This window comes from Harpia harpyja, chromosome 15 (genome assembly GCF_026419915.1).
Source record: "Harpia harpyja isolate bHarHar1 chromosome 15, bHarHar1 primary haplotype, whole genome shotgun sequence".
Lineage (NCBI taxonomy): Eukaryota > Metazoa > Chordata > Aves > Accipitriformes > Accipitridae > Harpia > Harpia harpyja.
Window position 1 is genome coordinate 1,550,928 of NC_068954.1, and position 18,610 is coordinate 1,569,537.

General features: G+C 55.8%; 1 protein-coding gene across 1 annotated transcript; it reads right to left on the bottom strand.

Moving 5' to 3' along the window:
* Nucleotides 1-1,704: 1,704 nt before the first annotated feature.
* On the bottom strand, nt 1,705-18,232 carry LOC128152222 (L-gulonolactone oxidase-like). The gene is made up of 12 exons (XM_052810325.1): nt 18,215-18,232; nt 17,737-17,838; nt 16,972-17,097; nt 15,454-15,548; nt 13,823-13,913; nt 12,933-13,118; nt 5,161-5,268; nt 4,644-4,720; nt 3,582-3,731; nt 3,021-3,185; nt 2,454-2,544; nt 1,705-2,135 (listed from the first exon to the last, which is right to left on the bottom strand). The coding sequence occupies exons 1-12, from the start codon at nt 18,230-18,232 to the stop codon at nt 2,007-2,009; spliced, it is 1,338 nt and encodes a 445-aa protein (XP_052666285.1). The 3' UTR covers nt 1,705-2,006.
* Between the last annotated feature and the right edge of the window lie 378 nt (nt 18,233-18,610).

Here is an 18,610-nt window from a genome sequence, read left to right on the forward strand (position 1 = left end):
GAGGTGCTGAGAGACTTAAGCCTTTTCCTCAGAAAGAAATCTTCCCCAAAGTTACTGTCAATAAATGCAGTGTTAATTAATTAATCAGGCTAAAATCAGAGAGCCTGTTATTTAAGACAAACTACAGTCATTCAAATATCAGCTGCATAGGAAGAAGAAGCATTACCACAAAAGAAGTGCATTACAAAGGAGTTGAAATTTATGTGAGTTTATGCAGCCTCTTAGCTTCAGATTTGTAGAGTTGTCAGAAACTCCTCTTGCACAGCAGAAATGAAACTGCTGCAAAATCTGAGGCCATATAAAACCATCCTCCCGGGAAGGTGGCCAGCTCACTCATTTGAATCTTCACCCGCTTCCTCTTCACACTTTTAAACTATCTTTTCAAAAAAACAACCAACCTTCCTCTGTCGGTTGCCTTCAGGTTGCGTTTTCAAGATCTTGCATAAGTTTGAGAGCTAGAAACAAAAAATTCAGTGCTTACACCCCACCTGGTTCCAAGGGCTGGAGACCAGGTAAAACCTCAGCGAACAGGGAGCTTCTAGGAGAAACCACCATGGAAGAGCCACCTTGCCTATATTTTTCCCCAAGATGATGCGCTTCTTCCAGCATCTCCCTGTTGTCTCATCCCTGATGCTCCCGGGCACCACCAGTGACACCCGGGTGTTCACTGAAACCTTCCTCCTGCGTTCCTCAACCTGTTTGCTCGGACATGGCTGGGACACCAGGTTTGCTAGCTGACTCCAGCACCGTGCCTTGAGTGACCTGAGCTCAGTAAGAGGGATGGATGAGCTGCGGCATGCCCACCCCAGTGCCAGCTGATGGCTCTAAAAGTCAAAGCACATCTGCCCATGAATGGCTTGTCATTGCCCGGCAAGGGCAACCCCAGAGACATCATTGCTGGTGCCCCTCATCCTCTTGTCTTGCACACCAGCAACCCTGGCCATGACACCAGACACCCAGGCCATGGTGCTTGTGAAGCTGCGGGGAGAGGACACACGGGGAAAGCATGGCAGGAGTGAGTGGGAGAGCGTCAAACCAACCGGCGTCACGTGTTTTGGGGATAAATGTCACTCTCCCGTAAAATCTTGCACTCGCTTCCTATGTGAAGGGCAGGGAGGCTGCATGGTGTTTTGATGGTGTCTATCTAAAAGCATCGTTGACCTGCTGTCCATGTGTCCTGTCCATCCTGGGCTCCTCTCGAGCAGCCCGTGTCCCCTTCCTCATCTCTTGGGGATGCAAGTGTGGCTTGGACCAGCACTGTTTGGATTGGTCTAGCAGGGGTGGTTTCTAGGAGAGGAGGGACAGGAGCACGGGCATCACCCCACTGGATCCTGAGGAACACCTCCCGCAGGTTTTGGCAGCGTGGAGCAACTGGGAGAGGACCCAATCCATGTGCCCATGCATGGCTTCCCTTACACCAACGTGAGCCAGGTGGGGGTGGACCTGGCAGGCAGCCTCTTCATCCCCAAATCTGCCTGCGTGCTTCTGCAAGGAGGGATGGCCTGAGCTCGAGGACATGGATGGCACCAGCCCCAGGCTGTGCAATGGGCTCTGGTCTCCATGTCCAGCCCCGACCCCCGCAGTGGGGCCGTACAGGGACACCAAGCCCCTTCCTCAGTCCCCAGGGCTGGGCACCTCCATCGGACACACAGCCAGGCTGAAAGCACAGGCTCAGATAAGTTCTGCTCAAAGAAAGGTCTTTATTGAGATGTTGGCTTGGACAGGAGGTACTTGGGGCTGTACAGGTCTCGGGGGGACAGGGACATGGTCCTCCCCAAGCTGCTGGTTTCCAGGAGAGGTTCCCAGGCACCGCAGAGCCTTGTCAGCATCAAGACCAGAGCACGTCCCTGCCCGTGGGGCCAGCCCTTGCTGCCTGCTGTCACGACAGATGAGGGCAGAGCTGGGGGTGCGACACCTTGGGACCACGGAGGACCATGAGCTTTGGGGGTGTCCCGAGAACTGGGGGTGATGGCTGATTTTTTCCTCCATCCCCCACGTTGACCCCATCAGTAAAACACCTTTTCCAGGTAGGTGTTCAGGAACATCCCCGTGGGGTCCAGCTTCTCCCGGACGGAGCAGAATTTGGGGAAGGCTGGGTACATCTTCTCAAAGTCCTTCCGAGTGCAGCTGTGGGCCTGCAAGAGAGAAAGTGCCCGGGGGGGGCTGCCCGTCACTGGGGCACATGTCGCTGTCCCTGGACCTCCCCACCACCACTGTGGGAAGCCCCTGCAGAAGTGGTGGGACCTCCATCCCCTTATCTACATGCCCAGCATGGGTAGCAAATAGGGGAACACCATCTTCTCAAGGCACCCATCTCCCTCCGGGACCAGCCTGATGTGGGGGCCCTTCTCTGACCCCCACTCGACTGCAAATCCCCCCCTCCCATGATGAAGAAGGGGAAGGGACCCCCTTCCGCAGACCCTCTCCTCCCAGAGGAGCGGGGCTGTCCGTACCTTTGCCCAGTGTGGTCTCCCACCGTGCTTCTTCATGATGCCCTCGTAGGTCAGCCAGTAGTTGAGGCGGGGGACGTTCTTCCCGTAGGGCCTGGGGGTGGGTCAGGCAGGGAGGGCATTAGCAGGGGCTGTGGGGGTATTTGCACACCCAGGAAACCTCCCCAAGAAACCCCGACTTGGGGAGAAGGACAACCCCAGGGACCCATCACGGGTTCTTTGACAAGCACCGGGTGATGGAAACCCTCTGGGTACCAGCATGCTGCCGGTGCTTGGCCAGTGGACCCTCATGTAGGACAACATCCTCAAGAAACAGGGGTGGGTGGCTCTGGGGTGCTCCAAGGCCACCCCATCCCTGCTGGCTTGGTGCCTGCAAATGTCCGAGTGGGGTGAGCGGGCAAAGGTGTAGGAGCTTGCTTGATCCAGCTTTCCAGTGCCAGCCAAGAGCTGGTGTCGGTGTGTTTGAGCTGTGCATTTGCTGCTGCTGGGTCTCTGGGCTGGGATCCTGCTGTACCACTGACCTGAGGAGGAAGAGGAGGAGGAGGGGGGGGGAATGGGGACATGGCTCACCGGTACATGATGATGTTCATGTAGCAGCTGTCTCGCTGGAAGCAGGGACTCAGCCAGATCTCGTCCCCCCGAGCGAAGCGCACCTCCACGGGGTAGTGAGCCACCATCTTGGGGTTGTTCTCCAAGGCAGCCTTCAGCTCCAGCAGAGCTTCCTTCGTCTTCTCACTGCCCAGGAGAAGCCCCCGGCCCCAGTTAATGCCAGCATGGGCACAGCCAGCTCTCTTCGGGTTTGAACCCCCATCCCCACAGCTCCATCCCTGGCCCCATGCTGATTAGGGAATGGCTTGGCATGTCCCAGCGCATCCCTCCCATTGCTTTGGGCTCACAAAGCCCCAGGACATGGTGTGGCACGGATTTGGTACCCCAGGACAGGGATGCAGAAGGCTCCTCGTGCTAAGCTTGCAGGTAGGAATGGTGTCTCCTAGCCAGGTCCCTTTCTCCATGGCCTTGCTCCAGCTCCAGGCAGCCTGGGCTGGGGCAGAGCACAGGCAGGGGATGGCATGTGGTTCGGGCACTGAGCTCGGCTGGGGATGGACAGGGAGGGTCCGCAGAGCCATTTACATGGGGATGGCCCAGTCTTGAACGTGCTGCTTGAAGCGACACTCGTAGTTGAAGATCTTGTAGCTGATGGCAATATTCTCCACCCGGGAGCTGAAGAGGAGCCAGAAGAAGAAGCGGTTGATCCAGCACACCAAGCTGGGCACGAAGGTGCTGCAGGGGAGAGAGCAGAAGGTGAGACCTGACCGCAGAGCTGCTGCCCGGGGAACTGCCGAGGGCAGGCTGTGAGCTGTGATGCCACAAACCACAGCCTGGGGATGCTGGACAAGGGGATACCCTCTCAAGGGGCTGTAAGCAAAGCAGCAAAGCTGCAATACTCCAAGGGTGCTGGAGCCCATGGGGTGCTGCAGCCCTGCCTGGAGCTTGCCTGTGCTCACTCCACCTGGTCTTGGACCTTGCACCCTTGTCCTCAGCTCCCTCCCTCTCCTCTTGCTGCAAGCTAGAAAAGGGGTGCTCGGTCCTCACCTTCCCTCCCCCTTGAGACCTCAGAGCCTGCCAGGCTGGGCACTGGGCATCCTCACACTGGGGGACCGAGAGCTACTGGGGACAGGGTGGAGTGGCAGGGTGGACCCCTTGGCAGAGTCCTAAGTGGCCACAGTCCCTCTTCTGCCTCTTCACAGTGTCCTGCCTGGCTTTCCTGTGCCACCAGGGTCCTGCTTCCCAGCCTAGCCCCCACGACCTGGCTGGCTCTCCTCTCTCCACCCTGGTGCTGAGGACGTGCTCACAGCCACCACCCTCCTCCAAAAAGCTCCTTTGCTGCTGCAAACCCGCACTGCTGCTCCATCTCTGTGCACACACGAGGGCAGTGCAGCCCCAGACATCAATCCCAACCCAAACCCGCTCCTCCTGCGCAGGAGCTTGCTTGGAGGAGAACAAGCATCTCCTTCTTCCCCAGGGATGGGGGTGCTGGCAGTCAGTCCTCTCTTGCCATCTTCCCTGGGACTCCCAGCAAAGCAGCACAGGTTTTGATGTAGAGGTGCAGAGAACAGGTCTGGATGAGGCCAGCCCTGGACAAACCCACCCCACCCTACTTGTCCCCAAACGCTGCCCAGACCATGCCCTTACCTGATCCAGAGCAGAAACTCCAGCAAATAGTAGCCAACAGCATAATCCCACCACCAGCTGGCAGAGGAAGAGGGGGGCTGCAAAGCCAAGCAGAGGAAGATGATGGTCGTTAGGAACCAGCAGGATTGGCAGCTTTCTTGCCAGCGGGCATGAAGGTGGGAGCACATGCCTGGACCAGGACCAAGCTGGGAGCGGGGGTTTGGAGAAGAGCACCCCGGGACTCCCCATATCTCTCTCCCATGATGAAAAAGAGCCAAATCCAGTGCCCAGGAAGAGACCAGGCTTTGTCATGAGGATGCTGAGAGCTTGGACAGCCCCAGCTGCATCCATGTCCTGGGACACCCAGACCGTGGAGCATGGGGCAGAGTCCAGCCCAGCCCCAAAATGCCATTTCCCTGATCAGACCCCCCCAGCAGCCCTTGCACTGCAAGTCCATCCTAAACACCGGCTCTGGGAGGACACTCAGTTTTGTGCACGGGCCCTTCTCCCTTCCCACATGGAGCCCAGTGGGACCTGCCTTGTTGGTGGGATCCTGGTAGATGACGCTGACGTTCTCGCTGTGAGGGAACCACAGGAATCGGAAATATTGAGATCTCTGCAGGTGGTCATCGAGGTGATCGAGGACCTGCAACAACCAGAGAAATGGGTGCTGGTCGGTGACTGAACCCCACCACAGAGCAGGGATCCTGGGAGCAGGGCTTGGAGGCACCTTGGAGAACTCCCAGGAGTGCCAGGGAAGGTCCAAGGAGTCTGTCTGCAGAGTCTTGGCAAGTTGTGGGTTGGAGGGAGGTCAATACAGCCCAACCAAGCACCAAGGGGCTAATAGAGACCATGGACCCAACACCTGGGGAAGGGAAGCGAGCATGCCCATCATCTCCTCTCCCTCGGCCGTGGCAGACCCCCGTGTCCTGCAGATGCTGCTGGGGCTGCATCTGGCACACACACAAGCTCCGACCCTGCGTCCTCCTGCAATCACACATCTGCAGCCCCCAAACTGCCCCATCGGGCATTCCCAGACATAAGGCAGCACAGCCAGGGCTGGAAGGGCCCCCTCCAGCCATCAGCCATACGGTGGGGCATGCCGGGGGCTACCAAAATCCACCTCCTGGTCCAACGTCAAGGATGCCCTCTCCAGCTTTCACACCCTGGCAGCACAACCCTCTGCGGCTCTGGAGCCCCGGGGAAACAGGGAATGGAGCCGGGATGTAACAGGGGATGGAGCGGGCAGGGGACAGGCAGAACAATGCAGGTAATGAGGCTCGAGGGGGTGACCGCAGCCCCAGGACATATGCAGCCTGTTCCCAGAGCCACTGGGCTCTTGTTCCTGGGCTACTTGGAAGAAACCCTGCTGCCTGACACAGCAGCACCCACAGAAATGAAAAGACCTTTCAGCCGTTGTCCCTTCTCCCTGCCTGTGCATGCAAGGGTGGCGAGAACCTGTGCTCACCCCCTGCATGGTGCTGTTTTGGCCAAGCCAGCACCTCTCCCTCCTGCAAACATCTTCTCCAACCACCCCCTGCTCCTCCTGCAGAGATCACCCATAGTTTTGCAGAAAAGCTTAAAAACCCAGCAGCTTTGCTTCGAGGAGTTTGCTTGACCCAGGAGAAGGTGCAGTGACCCATGGATATAACCCCAGGAAGGTCTTGGCAACCTTAGCTGCAAAGCTGCTCCCTTCTGTCTGTGTCATTTGAATTATTTGTCTTAATGAGCTATTAATCACCAAGCTGGGCTGCTTTAGCACTGAGCATCTTGCTGTGACCCTGCCATAAGGTGAGGGTCTTCATGGGGCCGCACTGCTGTAATGCCACGGTCCCGTTAAAGCAGGGAGGATGGGAAGATGAATAGTGTATTCCTGTAATTGGTTAGAAATAATGCTAATGCTGTTGACTTCATCACCACATCTGCAAGCTCCCCAAAAGCCACAAAATCTCTCTAAAATGTTCCCAGAACAGCCTACTTTCTGGCCAGAGAAGTTCTTATGTCGGAAACAGTTAATGGTTGTGCAAGTAGAAGCAGGGCAAAAGCTACGACCCCACGTTTTCATCGGTTTGGTTTAGGAACAAATGAATCGAGTAGCTAAAACAAGTGAGGAAAAGAAGGATGCAGCTTTCCCAAGGTGATCCTGCCAACGTCTGTTTGTCTTCCAGCCGCGGCGTTTGAGCGCAGAAGCAAATTGCTAGTGGGGTGACCTTTTCAATGTGCGCTTTTGATTCTTGTGATATCGGTCTGAAGAAAATAAGCCCGCGACTTTGTAGGATAATTACAGCGCAGCGGGCAAGAGCTGAAGGCAGCGAGCGAGCCGGCTTCGGGAGTCCTTGGAGACGTCGTCGGCTGGCTGAGTGCCGGAGTCAGAGGCAGAGGTCGGGCAGTGGAAATCTTGTCACTGTAACGTGACCGATGCACACAATGGAGATGACCCTGGAGCCTGCAGAGACCCAGGGGATTTTGCTCGTCTTCGTTTCCCTCCCAGGAGCCCAGAACAAATCCCTTTGGTTCACAAAGGCCGGGTCAAAAGAAGCCGCTTGCTTTCTTGCTTACAAACACCCTCGAGAGCTCATTGAGCTGAGGGTCAGGCACCCCGCCTGCTGCAATGCAGGTCTGGTTGCTCCAGATGGTTTTCAGGGAAAGGACAAGGATGGGGCAAGCAGCAGATGTGGCCAAGGTGCTGTGGAGGACGAAGCACAAGAAGTTACTAGCACATGTCCTGTAGGTCTGCCTGAGCAATGAAGGGGAGCCAGGGAGCATGGGGAGCTCGTGTTTTAGGAGAGGAGATGGATGCTCAGCCTCCCCCTTTGCCTGCGTGCTGCCTGCGCCTGGCAGGGTCCTACCGCGTCGGGATACAGTGTCCGAGCCCTGGCTGGAAGAGTCACTTCCATTCACTGACACCAAAAACAACATTTCTGGCTAAGAGGGATGAGGTCAGGCCCAGCAATGGAGAGGGGGTTAAGGCAATGGGGGGTCTCGGGGGAGTTGAGCTGAAGAGATCCGTCCCAGGTGCCTGGGACATCCCCTAAAGGGTTAGGGTTAGGGTTAGGGTTAGGGTTAGGCAGTGGTAGGCTCAGACCAAAAAAAGCACTTCTTCACCCACCAGGTCGCTAAGCTGTTGAAGTCTGCAGGTGGCTAAAAGTTTGCATGGGTTCAGAGGCAGATCAGAGACCTTCCAGAAGAGAAACTCATTGCCTTATTACATATATACAAACCACCTCCAGCTCAGGAAGCCCCAAAGCTGCAAAGACCAGGGGAAGAAGTACCATATCTGAGTCTGACCCATCCTCATCAGCCTCCCAGCAGGTCTGGGACAAGGGAAGGATGACTCCATCCCTGCCACCACCCAGGGATGCTCTGCAGGTCTCTCTGGTGACCTCAGCTGTGCAATGAACCCTCTCAGTCCCGTGCCTTGTTCCTGGTCATTGTCAGCAGCTAGAGCAGCTGAGTTTATCCCAGTGATAAAGATAATCACGAGGCCAGAAAAGAAAGCATGCAGATCTTACATAACCACAAATCCAAGCCTGGCTCCTCTGACACATATATTATTTGCAATGTCTTAGATAACTCAGGCTTAAATATTTCAAGCAACCTGCTCCCTTGCCATTATTCTCTTCCGCCTCGCTGGGCCACTCGACATGAAAGCTGGAGATCTGGAAGCAGGCGAGGAGCAGCGATGACCGAGAATTGATAATGGCATTAATATTTATAGAGTGCATTCTTGTTTCACCCTCCTAACAGCCCCGAGGGACCTGGGGAAAGACGGGCTGAGCTGTGCAGGGGGCATAGCCCGGGCAGATGATGCTGAGCAAGGTAAAGCTCAGCCTGGGCTACCTGCCCTGCTCAGGATAGCAGGGTTATCCCGCACGTGAGCTTAAGTTTCCTAGCTAAAAGGCAGATTAGGAGGTGTAAAACAACTCTTAACCTAGCAATTTGGCTGAGGAAAGGTGCTAGAGGATGCAGTGAAGGTCTGAGCAAGCTGGCAGGGTGGGTGAGGACCAAGCCGTAAGGAGCTGGCAGGCTCCCACCACATTTAAACATACTTAAAATGCATTTAAAGCAGGGAACTCTCTGCTGCAGGACACCAGGGAAGTCGCAGCTCAGAAAGCAAACAGGCGATTCACAGGCAAAAAATACATCTGAGCCATTAGACACAAACTCATCACCTCTGCAACTGGAAACACCAGTAATGAACTCACTGCATGCTGGAGAAATACCTTGGTGGGTTTCCCTTATTCCTCTGTCTTCCCTTCCTACCTCCCAGGAAAAATAAGACCCTGAAGTGCTCCAGCTCTCCACTGCTCTGGTGCAGCTGCTCTTAGGGGGGTGACAGCAGGCAGGCAAACACGTTAATGACCCAGGTAATGTGCACGGACCTCTCTGTGCACCTCCTCGGCCAGCCCCGCCACCCACGGCGTGGCACAAGGACCACTGGGTTGCTTCGGATCAGGGCTTGCGAAGAAGATACTGCAAAAGTGCGTTAAATTCACGTTCCTGGTGGTGTTCAAGCCACCCCAACGGGGCACTGAATAATTCAGTCCTTAAAAAATTAAGGACAGCGTTTCTCAGAGCTTTACTAGTGCTGCAGCTCTGATCAATCCTGCAACAAATTTTGCTGCTTTTGTCAAAGGACTATTTATTTTTCATGAGCCTGACTTAACGAACGCTTGTGCTGTCATTAGCCAGGGCTGGAACTGGACCTGTGAGACCCAAATGAGACAACGGATGAGGATGCTGCTGAGCAGGCACCAGCAGGGACGTCAGACCTCACAGGAGGACAAATACGATCGTGGTTGAAGCAGATCCAAGCTCCTGGAGAGGTTCCTTTCCACCGCCACTGGTTTCTTCCTCCTGGTGTACTTTCTGCCTCAGTTTCCCCATCCAGAAATCTAACTCCTTCCAGTGAACGCAGCGAGTCCACACAGCATTTGGGAGGCCACCAGGTCTTTCAAGTTGCAGGTGGCCCCTTCTCTGTAGGCTTTTGCCTGTGCAATGCTGCAGCCTCCAGCGACGATCTGGTGCCAGAGAGCTGGAACAAGCTGGATGATTGCTCAGCTCAAGGCAGTAGGTCACATCCTGATACAGCAGCTGTGCCAGGATGTCCCAGCCGTGATGGGGCTGAGCACCAGATGGAACAGCTCGCTCCATCCGACTTCCCAGCACCATGAGGGTGGGAGGGCTCTAAGGAAATGCATCCAGCAGTTAAAAGGAGTTTATATAATGGCAGAGACAGGGAAACTCGGTTTTGATGTGTTCCCAGGAGAAAGAATTCCTTCAAATCACTCTGTAGAAATGCCCACTGGGCCTTCAAAACACTTTCTGAGGGAACCAGATCACACCCACCATTGGCCACAGAGCCACGTGGAGACCCAAGCTCGCAAAGCCCAGGAGATGCACTGCCCCAAAAAAGGGCACTTCATGATTCTTTCGAGGGAATCAGCCTGTTTCAGCCTAGCTCCTGCTGGGAATGGGAAGCTCGGCTGGAGGAAACCACTCTCCAGCACTGAGCGTCTCTGTACCAGCATCCCCAAACACTGTACCCAGTGCCTCAGCCACATACTGAACAAGAACCTAAACTTCTCATGCTCTCCATGGTCAGCTAAGTGCCCTTTCATAGGCTACATGTGAGATGTTGTCTTCAGGAGGGATATGGCCAGGAAGAGGGGACAACAGAGAAAGGATGGATGGTGGGACAGCAGAACTTGCCAAGGAGGAGACAGCATGTGAAACATTCAGAGCCATGCAAGATCCTAATCTATGAGAGAGCAGGTCAGAAACCCTCCTCAGAAAGCCACCCTCCCTTGGGGATGTCCCAGGTGGGTCAGTTACTAGCACCATACACCTTAGTCTGGGTGATACGGACCTCTGGCAAGACGGAGACAGACAAGTCCAGTAGCAACACGACAATTGGTTTAAAGGGAGTTTTCCATCACACGACCCAAGTGCAGCTCTGGGGTTGGATCCTTATAAGGGATTTGTTCAGCCTGCCCTTTGAAATGTGTCACCCATCGCACTCCTTCTCATCCCCAGCACGGTTTGTCACAAGTTCAGCTCAAAGAAAAAAAAGAGTTACACCCAACCTGCACGCTGGGAGATGGAGAGCCCCATCCCGAAAAAATAGCCTGACCTCACGCAGAAGAAGGGACCAAGTTATTTTCAAGAGCACAAGATGCTCATGGACTATTTTAAGCGGCCCATCTGTCACTGGAAAAAGCAAGGCTGTCCGTTAGCCGAGCAGCAGGACTTGACGAGATGGGAGACGGCACATCCTCAGAGAGCACACGGCTCGTGGGAGCAGCCATGCCCTGCGGGATGCTGCTCCTCTCCTCCAGGACCCAGCTAGGCACTGCCTGCCTCCAGGGATGCTGGCTCAGCGCAGGCACAGTCTTCTCCCTGTTCGTGCTTAGTCCAGGCAGCGCGTCAGCTCATCAGACCAGACCAGGATTTCCAGCAAGGGTAATTTTCTCCAGCTGGAACATTAAATCTGCATTAGGCTTAGTCATGCGTGCCTGGAGTTACCAGATCTCCTCTGACCTGCCAGCGCCTGCGAACGCTGGGTTAAACGGAGCAGAGGCGTTGGCGGATCCATCTCACGGTGACGTTTCCCACGGACAGAAGCAAGTGCCGAAGGCGGCAGCGCTGACGCCTGCGGGCTCCTTCAGCCTCTCTAACTTGATTGTGCCGGAGCCTCCACGCTCAGCCCCGCCGCGGCTTGGAGGCGGCCCAGGGAAGATGAAGCTGATGGCTACGGGCAAACCTCCATCCCTGCTCCGGTGGGACCGCTGGCATCGCACAGCCCGAAGCAGCTCCCCACCGCTGCGGCTGCCCTTCGTCTTGCTTCTCCCCGCCTGCAGCGAGGCTCAGGCATTGCTCACGCGACGGGGGAATAGTTTAAAACCCACGGGGTTGTACGCGAGGGGTAGACCACAGCTGGAGGAGGGGGTCCTGTTTCCGTCACCTCCGGGCTGAGTCAGGCAGGGGAGAATTGATGCTGAGGAGCGAGGGTGATGCTGCAGAGGCCGGGACACGGGGACGTTGGCAGGGGTCTCATGGTCCAGCCTTTTCCCTAAAGAGGGAACTGCCTCTCCTTCCAGCCCAGCCAGGAGATCTCTCCCGAGCAGGAGCCAGCCCCCCCGCAGCAGTCTCCTGCAGCACGGTGGTCCCATCTCCCCTGCCAGAACCCAGAGGATGTCTCTGAAGGACGCAGCCGTGTTCCAGCTCAGGGTCAGTCTCCCCAGCCCCAGGCGAGCACAGAAAGTCTTTGGCAGGTTCCTGAGGACACTGGGAGCCACCAGCCTGCTCCTGCAGACACAAGCTGCCCCGGGGCTGCACGGAGGCTGATCTGGGACAGTAAAATCAGCTATTCGAATCTCAGGCTGGATAAATGCAAAAAAACTGTGTCAATCTGGACCAGTTTTAAAAGAGGAGCCTGGGAACAGCTCAGGGGTGAGCATGGCAGTGATGGAAGAGGTGAGGTTTCACGTCACCTTCACACCTCTGAGCTGTCCTGGGCCAGATGTGGAGCTGAAAGCAGCTGAGAATGGACACAACTTCTCCCAGAGATGGTGCCTTGCAGTTCTCAGAAACCACCAGGAACAATAAATAAAGGAAATTAACTTTCATCTCCATGTCTTTCCCCGCAGCTCTCCCTCTCTGCCCAGCTCCCCCAGGCTGGACACAGAGGGGTGGCTGCAGAGGGTCCCAGTGCGAGGGGCAGAGGTCCCACCTGCTCTTCTGTGAGAACTGAAGAACTCATTGTAGACTCACGGCAGCTTGGGCTTCCCCACCCGGCCTCCTCCTGCATTTTGTGGCCAGCAAAGCTGCCAGAGCACACTCAGCCCTCGCCTCTGGCTCAGCTTGCAGCCACGCGAGGGGCTGCACCTCAAACCCTGCTTTGCCCCCGAACATCAACCATGTTCATGAACATCACCATGCAATGCATGTCTTGCTGCAGGTCCTGACCACCCACCTGCCCTACGTGGCGCAGAGGTGGCATTCACCAGTACCTCTCCTCCCCACCCCACTACCTGCACCTCTCTGGTCCCAGAAGATACTCTTCCCACCCATGGGAAGTTAAAATGGCATTTGCTAAGAAACATGGCTTTTCCTTCCTCTCCTTTGTCACCCGGGAGATGTTTCCAGCTTCAAGCACACCATGAAGATGCACAAGGAGTGCAACCTACACACACGTGCGGGATTTTCTACCGGAGTGCGACCACTTCCCAGTCTTCCCCCGACCGTGTCACCTCACCGAGAACTTTGCTTATCCCCAAGGAAGCTTCAAAAGCATCGCCCACATCGTACCTCGGTGAGGGTGGAGGGGAAGGCCACCTCGTGCAGGTGGAACTGGGGCACGCACTGGAAGGTGACCGTGAGCACGACGCCCAGGCAGCCGAGGTGCAGGCGGGCAGCCTGGAAGATGTCCGCGTTGATGGACTCGGAGCACTCCAGGATCTCCCCCGAGGCTGTCAGCAGTGTGAGTGCTACGACCTGCCGAGAAGGGAGCAAAGCTTCAGCGAGCGTTCAGTGTGTCCCAGGTCCATGCCAAGAACCTTCATCCACCCCAAAACTTTGGGTTGGGGGCTAAGCAGGGAGACCCCTGTACCACAACCATCATCACAGGGTGCTTTCTGCTGAGCTTGGCTCCACCAGCCCCTCTCCTGCCACCTTTGATGTAGTGACATAAAAGGATCCTTCTCTCTCTTGGGGTTGCTAGGAAAAGCCATCAAATAAAGAAGGAAAACTCCCCCGAATTACTGCACTTTTCCATAACCATCAGTGGAATTGCCATACAGGATTTGAGCTAGGAGTGGAGGATTTTCGTAAGTGTCTAGTTAAAAATAGACCAGGTCCTGCAGAGATTTGGGTTTGGGGGGCTCCAATACAAGAAGAACTGCTTTCCCTTTGGTACAGAGCTTATTCATTGGATTATAAAACCATAAAGCACAGGGACGGAGGAGTTTTGATCTGGATTATGTTTCGGCTGGCAGATGAGGTAGGTCCCACTGTGTGTGGGGGGACTTGGGGGGTCCCCCATAGCAGCTCCATCCCGGGGGCACAGGACCCCTCCTGCTTGCAGTGTCCTTACCCCAGGGCTGGGCACACCAGACCCGGACTGGGTGATGGGACATCTCCCCTGAAGCCCTCAAGATGCTGATGTCCATGCATTGACACTCTCCCAACTCGTGTCTCACCTGGGTGGGGAGGATGCCGTGCTTGATCCCAGTGTTGTGCGTCCCTGTCCCGATCACACCAGCTGCTGCCACCTCAGAAACGGCTCCTAAGCTGGGGGCAGACGAAGGGGCTGGGTGAGGACCTCAGTGTGTGGGGCACAGCCCCCCGTGCCAGGCGTTACACCGCATGCAGACCCTTCACAGAGACCGCCAGGGCATGCCCCCCTGCTCCAACGAGCAGGGTTTTCCACCCTTCAGGGTATCCTGCAGCTACCGGTGGGTTTGTTGGCCCTGTGTGCATGTCTCCATGGGACATATCTACCAGGATGCTGCTAGAGTCCATGGGGAGGAAGAGGCAGCCGGTGAGCGCAGGTCACCGCGGTCAACTCAGCTGTGTCCCATCTCACAAGTCCCCATCTCTCCTCATCAGCCTGGAGGGACTCACTGGGATGGAGACATCCCTCCCATATGTAGTCAGAGCACGGGGTGAGGAACCCGGGTTTACCCCAGAAACATCACTGTGGAGCAGGGCTGGAAGGAGCATCCACAAGCATAAGGTCTGCAGACCAAGGTCCGTTCCTCCAACCATGGCCAAGGCGGGCACGGGGGGATGGTAGAAGGTTAAAGCAAACAGGGTGCTGTTCCTGCTATTTTCCCCAAATACTCCAACAGCTGGGGAGCAGGGACGTCCTGAACCAGACATGGTTTCTGTGGTCATTGCAACCCTCGGTGGATTCCTCCTCCACGAAGGAATCCTGCTCCATTGGCCATCTGCTCCAGTGGGGCTCATTTCTCTGAACCCTCACCCCAGCTCTGGCCAGGGCTCTGACAAACCCATCGCTTTTATCAACAGAGGAACACAGCTATTGAGGTAGACTGTAATTAAAGAGCAATTTCTTCTCTGAGGTCAGCAAGTGAAAGAGATTGAGTGTGAGAAACGCTCTTCTCCATGGCTATTTCCTTTGCAAACCCATATCTGAACATGGGTCCCCCCAAGCCCTTGACAAGACACCCGCTGCAAGGGAGAACCACATGTGTTGGAGGCAGAGGGATCAGCCATGAGCAGCTCGAAGCGTCCCACCCTCTCCCCAGAATTGCCCTGGACCCCCCCAGCCCATCACTTCCACCTCCTTGTCTGGGGACAGCAGACATCTCAAAGCAATGCAGAGCAAGGACTCTCCCATGCCTCCTGCTAAGATATTCCAATGGCTAACTGCCTTTTGCCATCAAAACCTCATTTCTAGCCTAATTTTGTGCAACATCAGCCTCCTTTGCCCAGAGCTGCCTGCTGTCAGCCTCCCTAGGAGAGATGCTCTCATCTTTTTAGGGCCAGGGAGTGCAGAGTTTTCCTTCGTGACATGGAAAGGACCAGCCTGGTAGGTACAGTGAGAATATAGGACTGGTGTGGGGATAAAGGCTCCCCTTGTCCAGTCTCCTGCTCCAAGGCAGGATAAGCTACTCCATCGTGGAGGGGGTTGACCTGCGGTCTGCAGGACCCTGGTGGAAGACCAGATCCTGAAGTAAACACCCCTATTCTGCAGTAAAAGCTCTTCAAACATCCCTGTTTTGCCATGTCCCAGCACTTGATCTGGGACAAGGACGGACACCTGGGAGGATGCCCAGGGATGGCCCCGCACACGTGTCATACTCACTTGGCCAGGGCCAGCCCGTGCTTGCTCAGCTCGACGTTCAGATCCGAGAGGAAAATCCCACCTTCCACCGTCACTTGCTGCTTCTCCTTGTCCACCTGCAAAGGATGGGATGGGAGAGGGGAAGGTCACACAGCTCGGAGGAGAAACACCCCATGGAAAACACCTCGGCTTTTACCAACGCAGAGTTGATAACATCTGTACGGGAGAGTCACGTACCACGAGGGACTTGCTCCATCCTGACCTGCCACCTCTCTCAGACCTTCACCCAACCCAAAATCTTGTCCAACCCAATGGTACCACTGGTTCCTGCCCCTGGTCCAGACCCAGCTCCCCTCTGCTCTCCCCAGTCTCAGGGGTGTGTAACCTCTCCCATAACTTCTCCCAGGTGTTGGTCAATGCAAGGGAGAAGACACCCCAGCAAAGCTCAACCTTCAGCAAACCTCTTCACTCTGCCCTCCTGCCTTGCTTCAGCCAGCTCCTGGTGGAAGGAGAGCTTATTACCATTAGGAGCTATGCATCCCGCTTCTGACAGACAGAGCTGTCAGGGAGAGAGCCGTTCCTTAATTAATTATTGCTGTTAATTACCAGTAATGATCCAGCTCTTGGAATATGCTGCTAGAGTCAGGTTTTTTTCACCTGCAGCTGCAGACATACACACACATGCGCACGTACAGAAACACACATGCATATATATATATATGCACAAATGCATGCGCACATGACAGGCACGCACACACACACACGTGCATGCACACACACATGTGCATGCACACACGACACACACAGGCGTGCACACATGCACAGAGTCAGTTCTCTCACTGTTTATAACCAGCCAGCCATGCACGCCCAGTAAGAGCCCGGTATCTCCCTACACGCCGGAGGTCTGGAAGCAAAGCAAAGGGCAGGAAAACCTCTCCCTCTCAGCAGCCCTCATCTTCCCAAAGTTGTTCAGGATATGATCCACAGGCAACCAGGAAGAGCTGTTTCCTTCCCAGTGTCATCAAAAGGAGCAATCTCCCATGGGGACATTTCCCACCTGATGCAGGAACGAACCACGGACCACGAGCATCCAGCCGGGTCTTCGCCAGGCTGCTGTGCTTAAGGCACCTTTGCAAGCTCGCATCAAGCGAGCCGCGAAAAGAGATCCTGCCAGGTACCTCCTCCCCAGCCAGCAGACCGTGCTGGGATGAGGACAACATGCCAAGGTTAAGCCTTCGCTGAACGCACGCTGGGAAGACATCACTGCTTTGCATTTTTATAGCTGCTCCACGTGCTTCCAGTGCACAAGGGAAGCTTTTATACCAGGAAAATGTGCATTCCCCAGCCTTGCACCAGCGTTTCAGGGGCTGGTTTGGGAAAACTCCTGGCTGTGAGCAGAGGAAAGCCTCTCCATCCTTTCACCTCCCACCCTGGGTATGGCAGCGTCGGCGCAATGCCTCCCAGCCCTCGGTGGTCGCACAAACAGGGGTGCCACCACATTTCAGGGCCACCGCGCCACCTCCCAGAAGCCGGTCTCACCTTGAGGACCCTGTTCATCTTCCCCATCTGGATCATGAAGTCATCGGTGCAGGCGATGTCCGAAGGAGAGTGACCACCCCCCACCACCTTCACCCTCTTGTCACGCTGCCTGGCCATATCCAGGATCTGCAGAGACAACAGGCGGCCCTGAGCATCCAGCATCTCCCTCAAAGCTGTGTGCTCAGGGCGGTGGCAGGGGCACCGTGAGACATCCCAAGCTAAAACCTCACCCATGGTTGACATCCATTTACTTGGATAACTCATCATCTGGAGTTAAACCACCCCTGGAGCCCAGACACCTCTTGGCATCATCCGTGGGGGTTGGACTAGATGACCTTTAAAGGTTCCTTCCAACCCAAACCATTCTATGATTCGATGATCCCAAAAGAGGCGATGCCCACCTGAGACACTCTAGGGTGACAGAGGCATCTCTGGGGTGGCAAAAGTGACAGAGGACTCCCACCCCTCAGCATGGCAGCTGGGGCAGGCAGGGGACCCCAGAAGGATGCCAGATGCTGATGCCCAAGGAACAGAGTCCAACTGGGGACAGGCATGCCGGTTTTCTGCATCTTTTAGGTGTTTGGCACACCTGCTGCAGAACACGTGCAGTTCAGCGGGATGGGCCATCTTCTGGGGCTAGGGGAAGGACTCATGCTGTCACCAACTGCGACCTCTCTGGCTGAACATGATGGAACATCACAGCCCTTCCTGGCCTTTTCTGCTCTTCAATTCTAATGGGTCGTCTCCTAGAAGCACCTTCCTTACCTCCCGGATCTCCTCCACCGAGGTGGGCTGGAAGTACAGCTCTGGAGAGGAGCCATAGGTCTTGGCCCAGTTCTGGAACTTGACTCCTCCTTGGCCATGAACCTGGACCAAAACCAAGAGCTAAAGCAGAAGAAAGCAAGTGCCTCCCCTGCTTTTCCACACAGCCCATCCTTCGTCCGCCGAGACAACTGTACCAGAGCCAGGTTTCCCAAAAGATTAATTATTTACGGACACAGAGGTTCATCTCAACCCCTTGAGTCCATAGAGCAGACGTGCCTCCATGTGAGCGAGTCAGCCGGGGCTCCCTTTGCAGTCAGTGGGGAGAAATGGGAGGACGCTCTGGGCTGTTTGAGACATCTCCCTTGAGCGCAGCCCATCCCTTCCTCCTACAGCACGACGTGTGCTGGGCTCCTCTTGGTTTGCATGGCCTCTTCTGCTGTGGTCTCCTCTCAGACCTGGTCTCAGCATCCATACCTACCTCGTGGCCCATGGGCATGGCCTCACCGCCCAGTGTCCCCAGATGGCCTCATCATGAGGGGCTGACTGGGACCAGGCTGGGACCTCCCTCCAACCTCAGCCATCCACCCTGAGACACTGTCCCCAGGCCTGGCATGAAGGGGTGCAGCCAAAAGACCCATCCCCTCTCCCGGCAGGGGTTAACCCAAGGCAGGGCATCCCCAGGGTGGTTTGGATGGGTTCTGGCTGGGGGGATCAGTTTCCCCCCCGGCCATGGTCAACCCAGCTGGGGCTTGGGCAAGGAAGGACCTGGTGTGGGGTTGGGCACCAAGCCCCAGGGAAGATGGTGAATCCCCCTGGTCCCGGCAGGACTGGACCCACCAACACAACACTTGTCCCACCGTGGCTGCAGGGGATG

Coding starts and splice junctions, on each gene's coding strand:
- LOC128152222 (XM_052810325.1), bottom strand. Junction 2,545..3,020: donor ATGAACATCATCATGTACCG/GTGAGCCATGTC, acceptor ACCCACCCCCAG/GCCCTACGGGAAGAACGTCC. Junction 2,136..2,453: donor GGAGACCACACTGGGCAAAG/GTACGGACAGCC, acceptor TCTCTCTTGCAG/GCCCACAGCTGCACTCGGAA.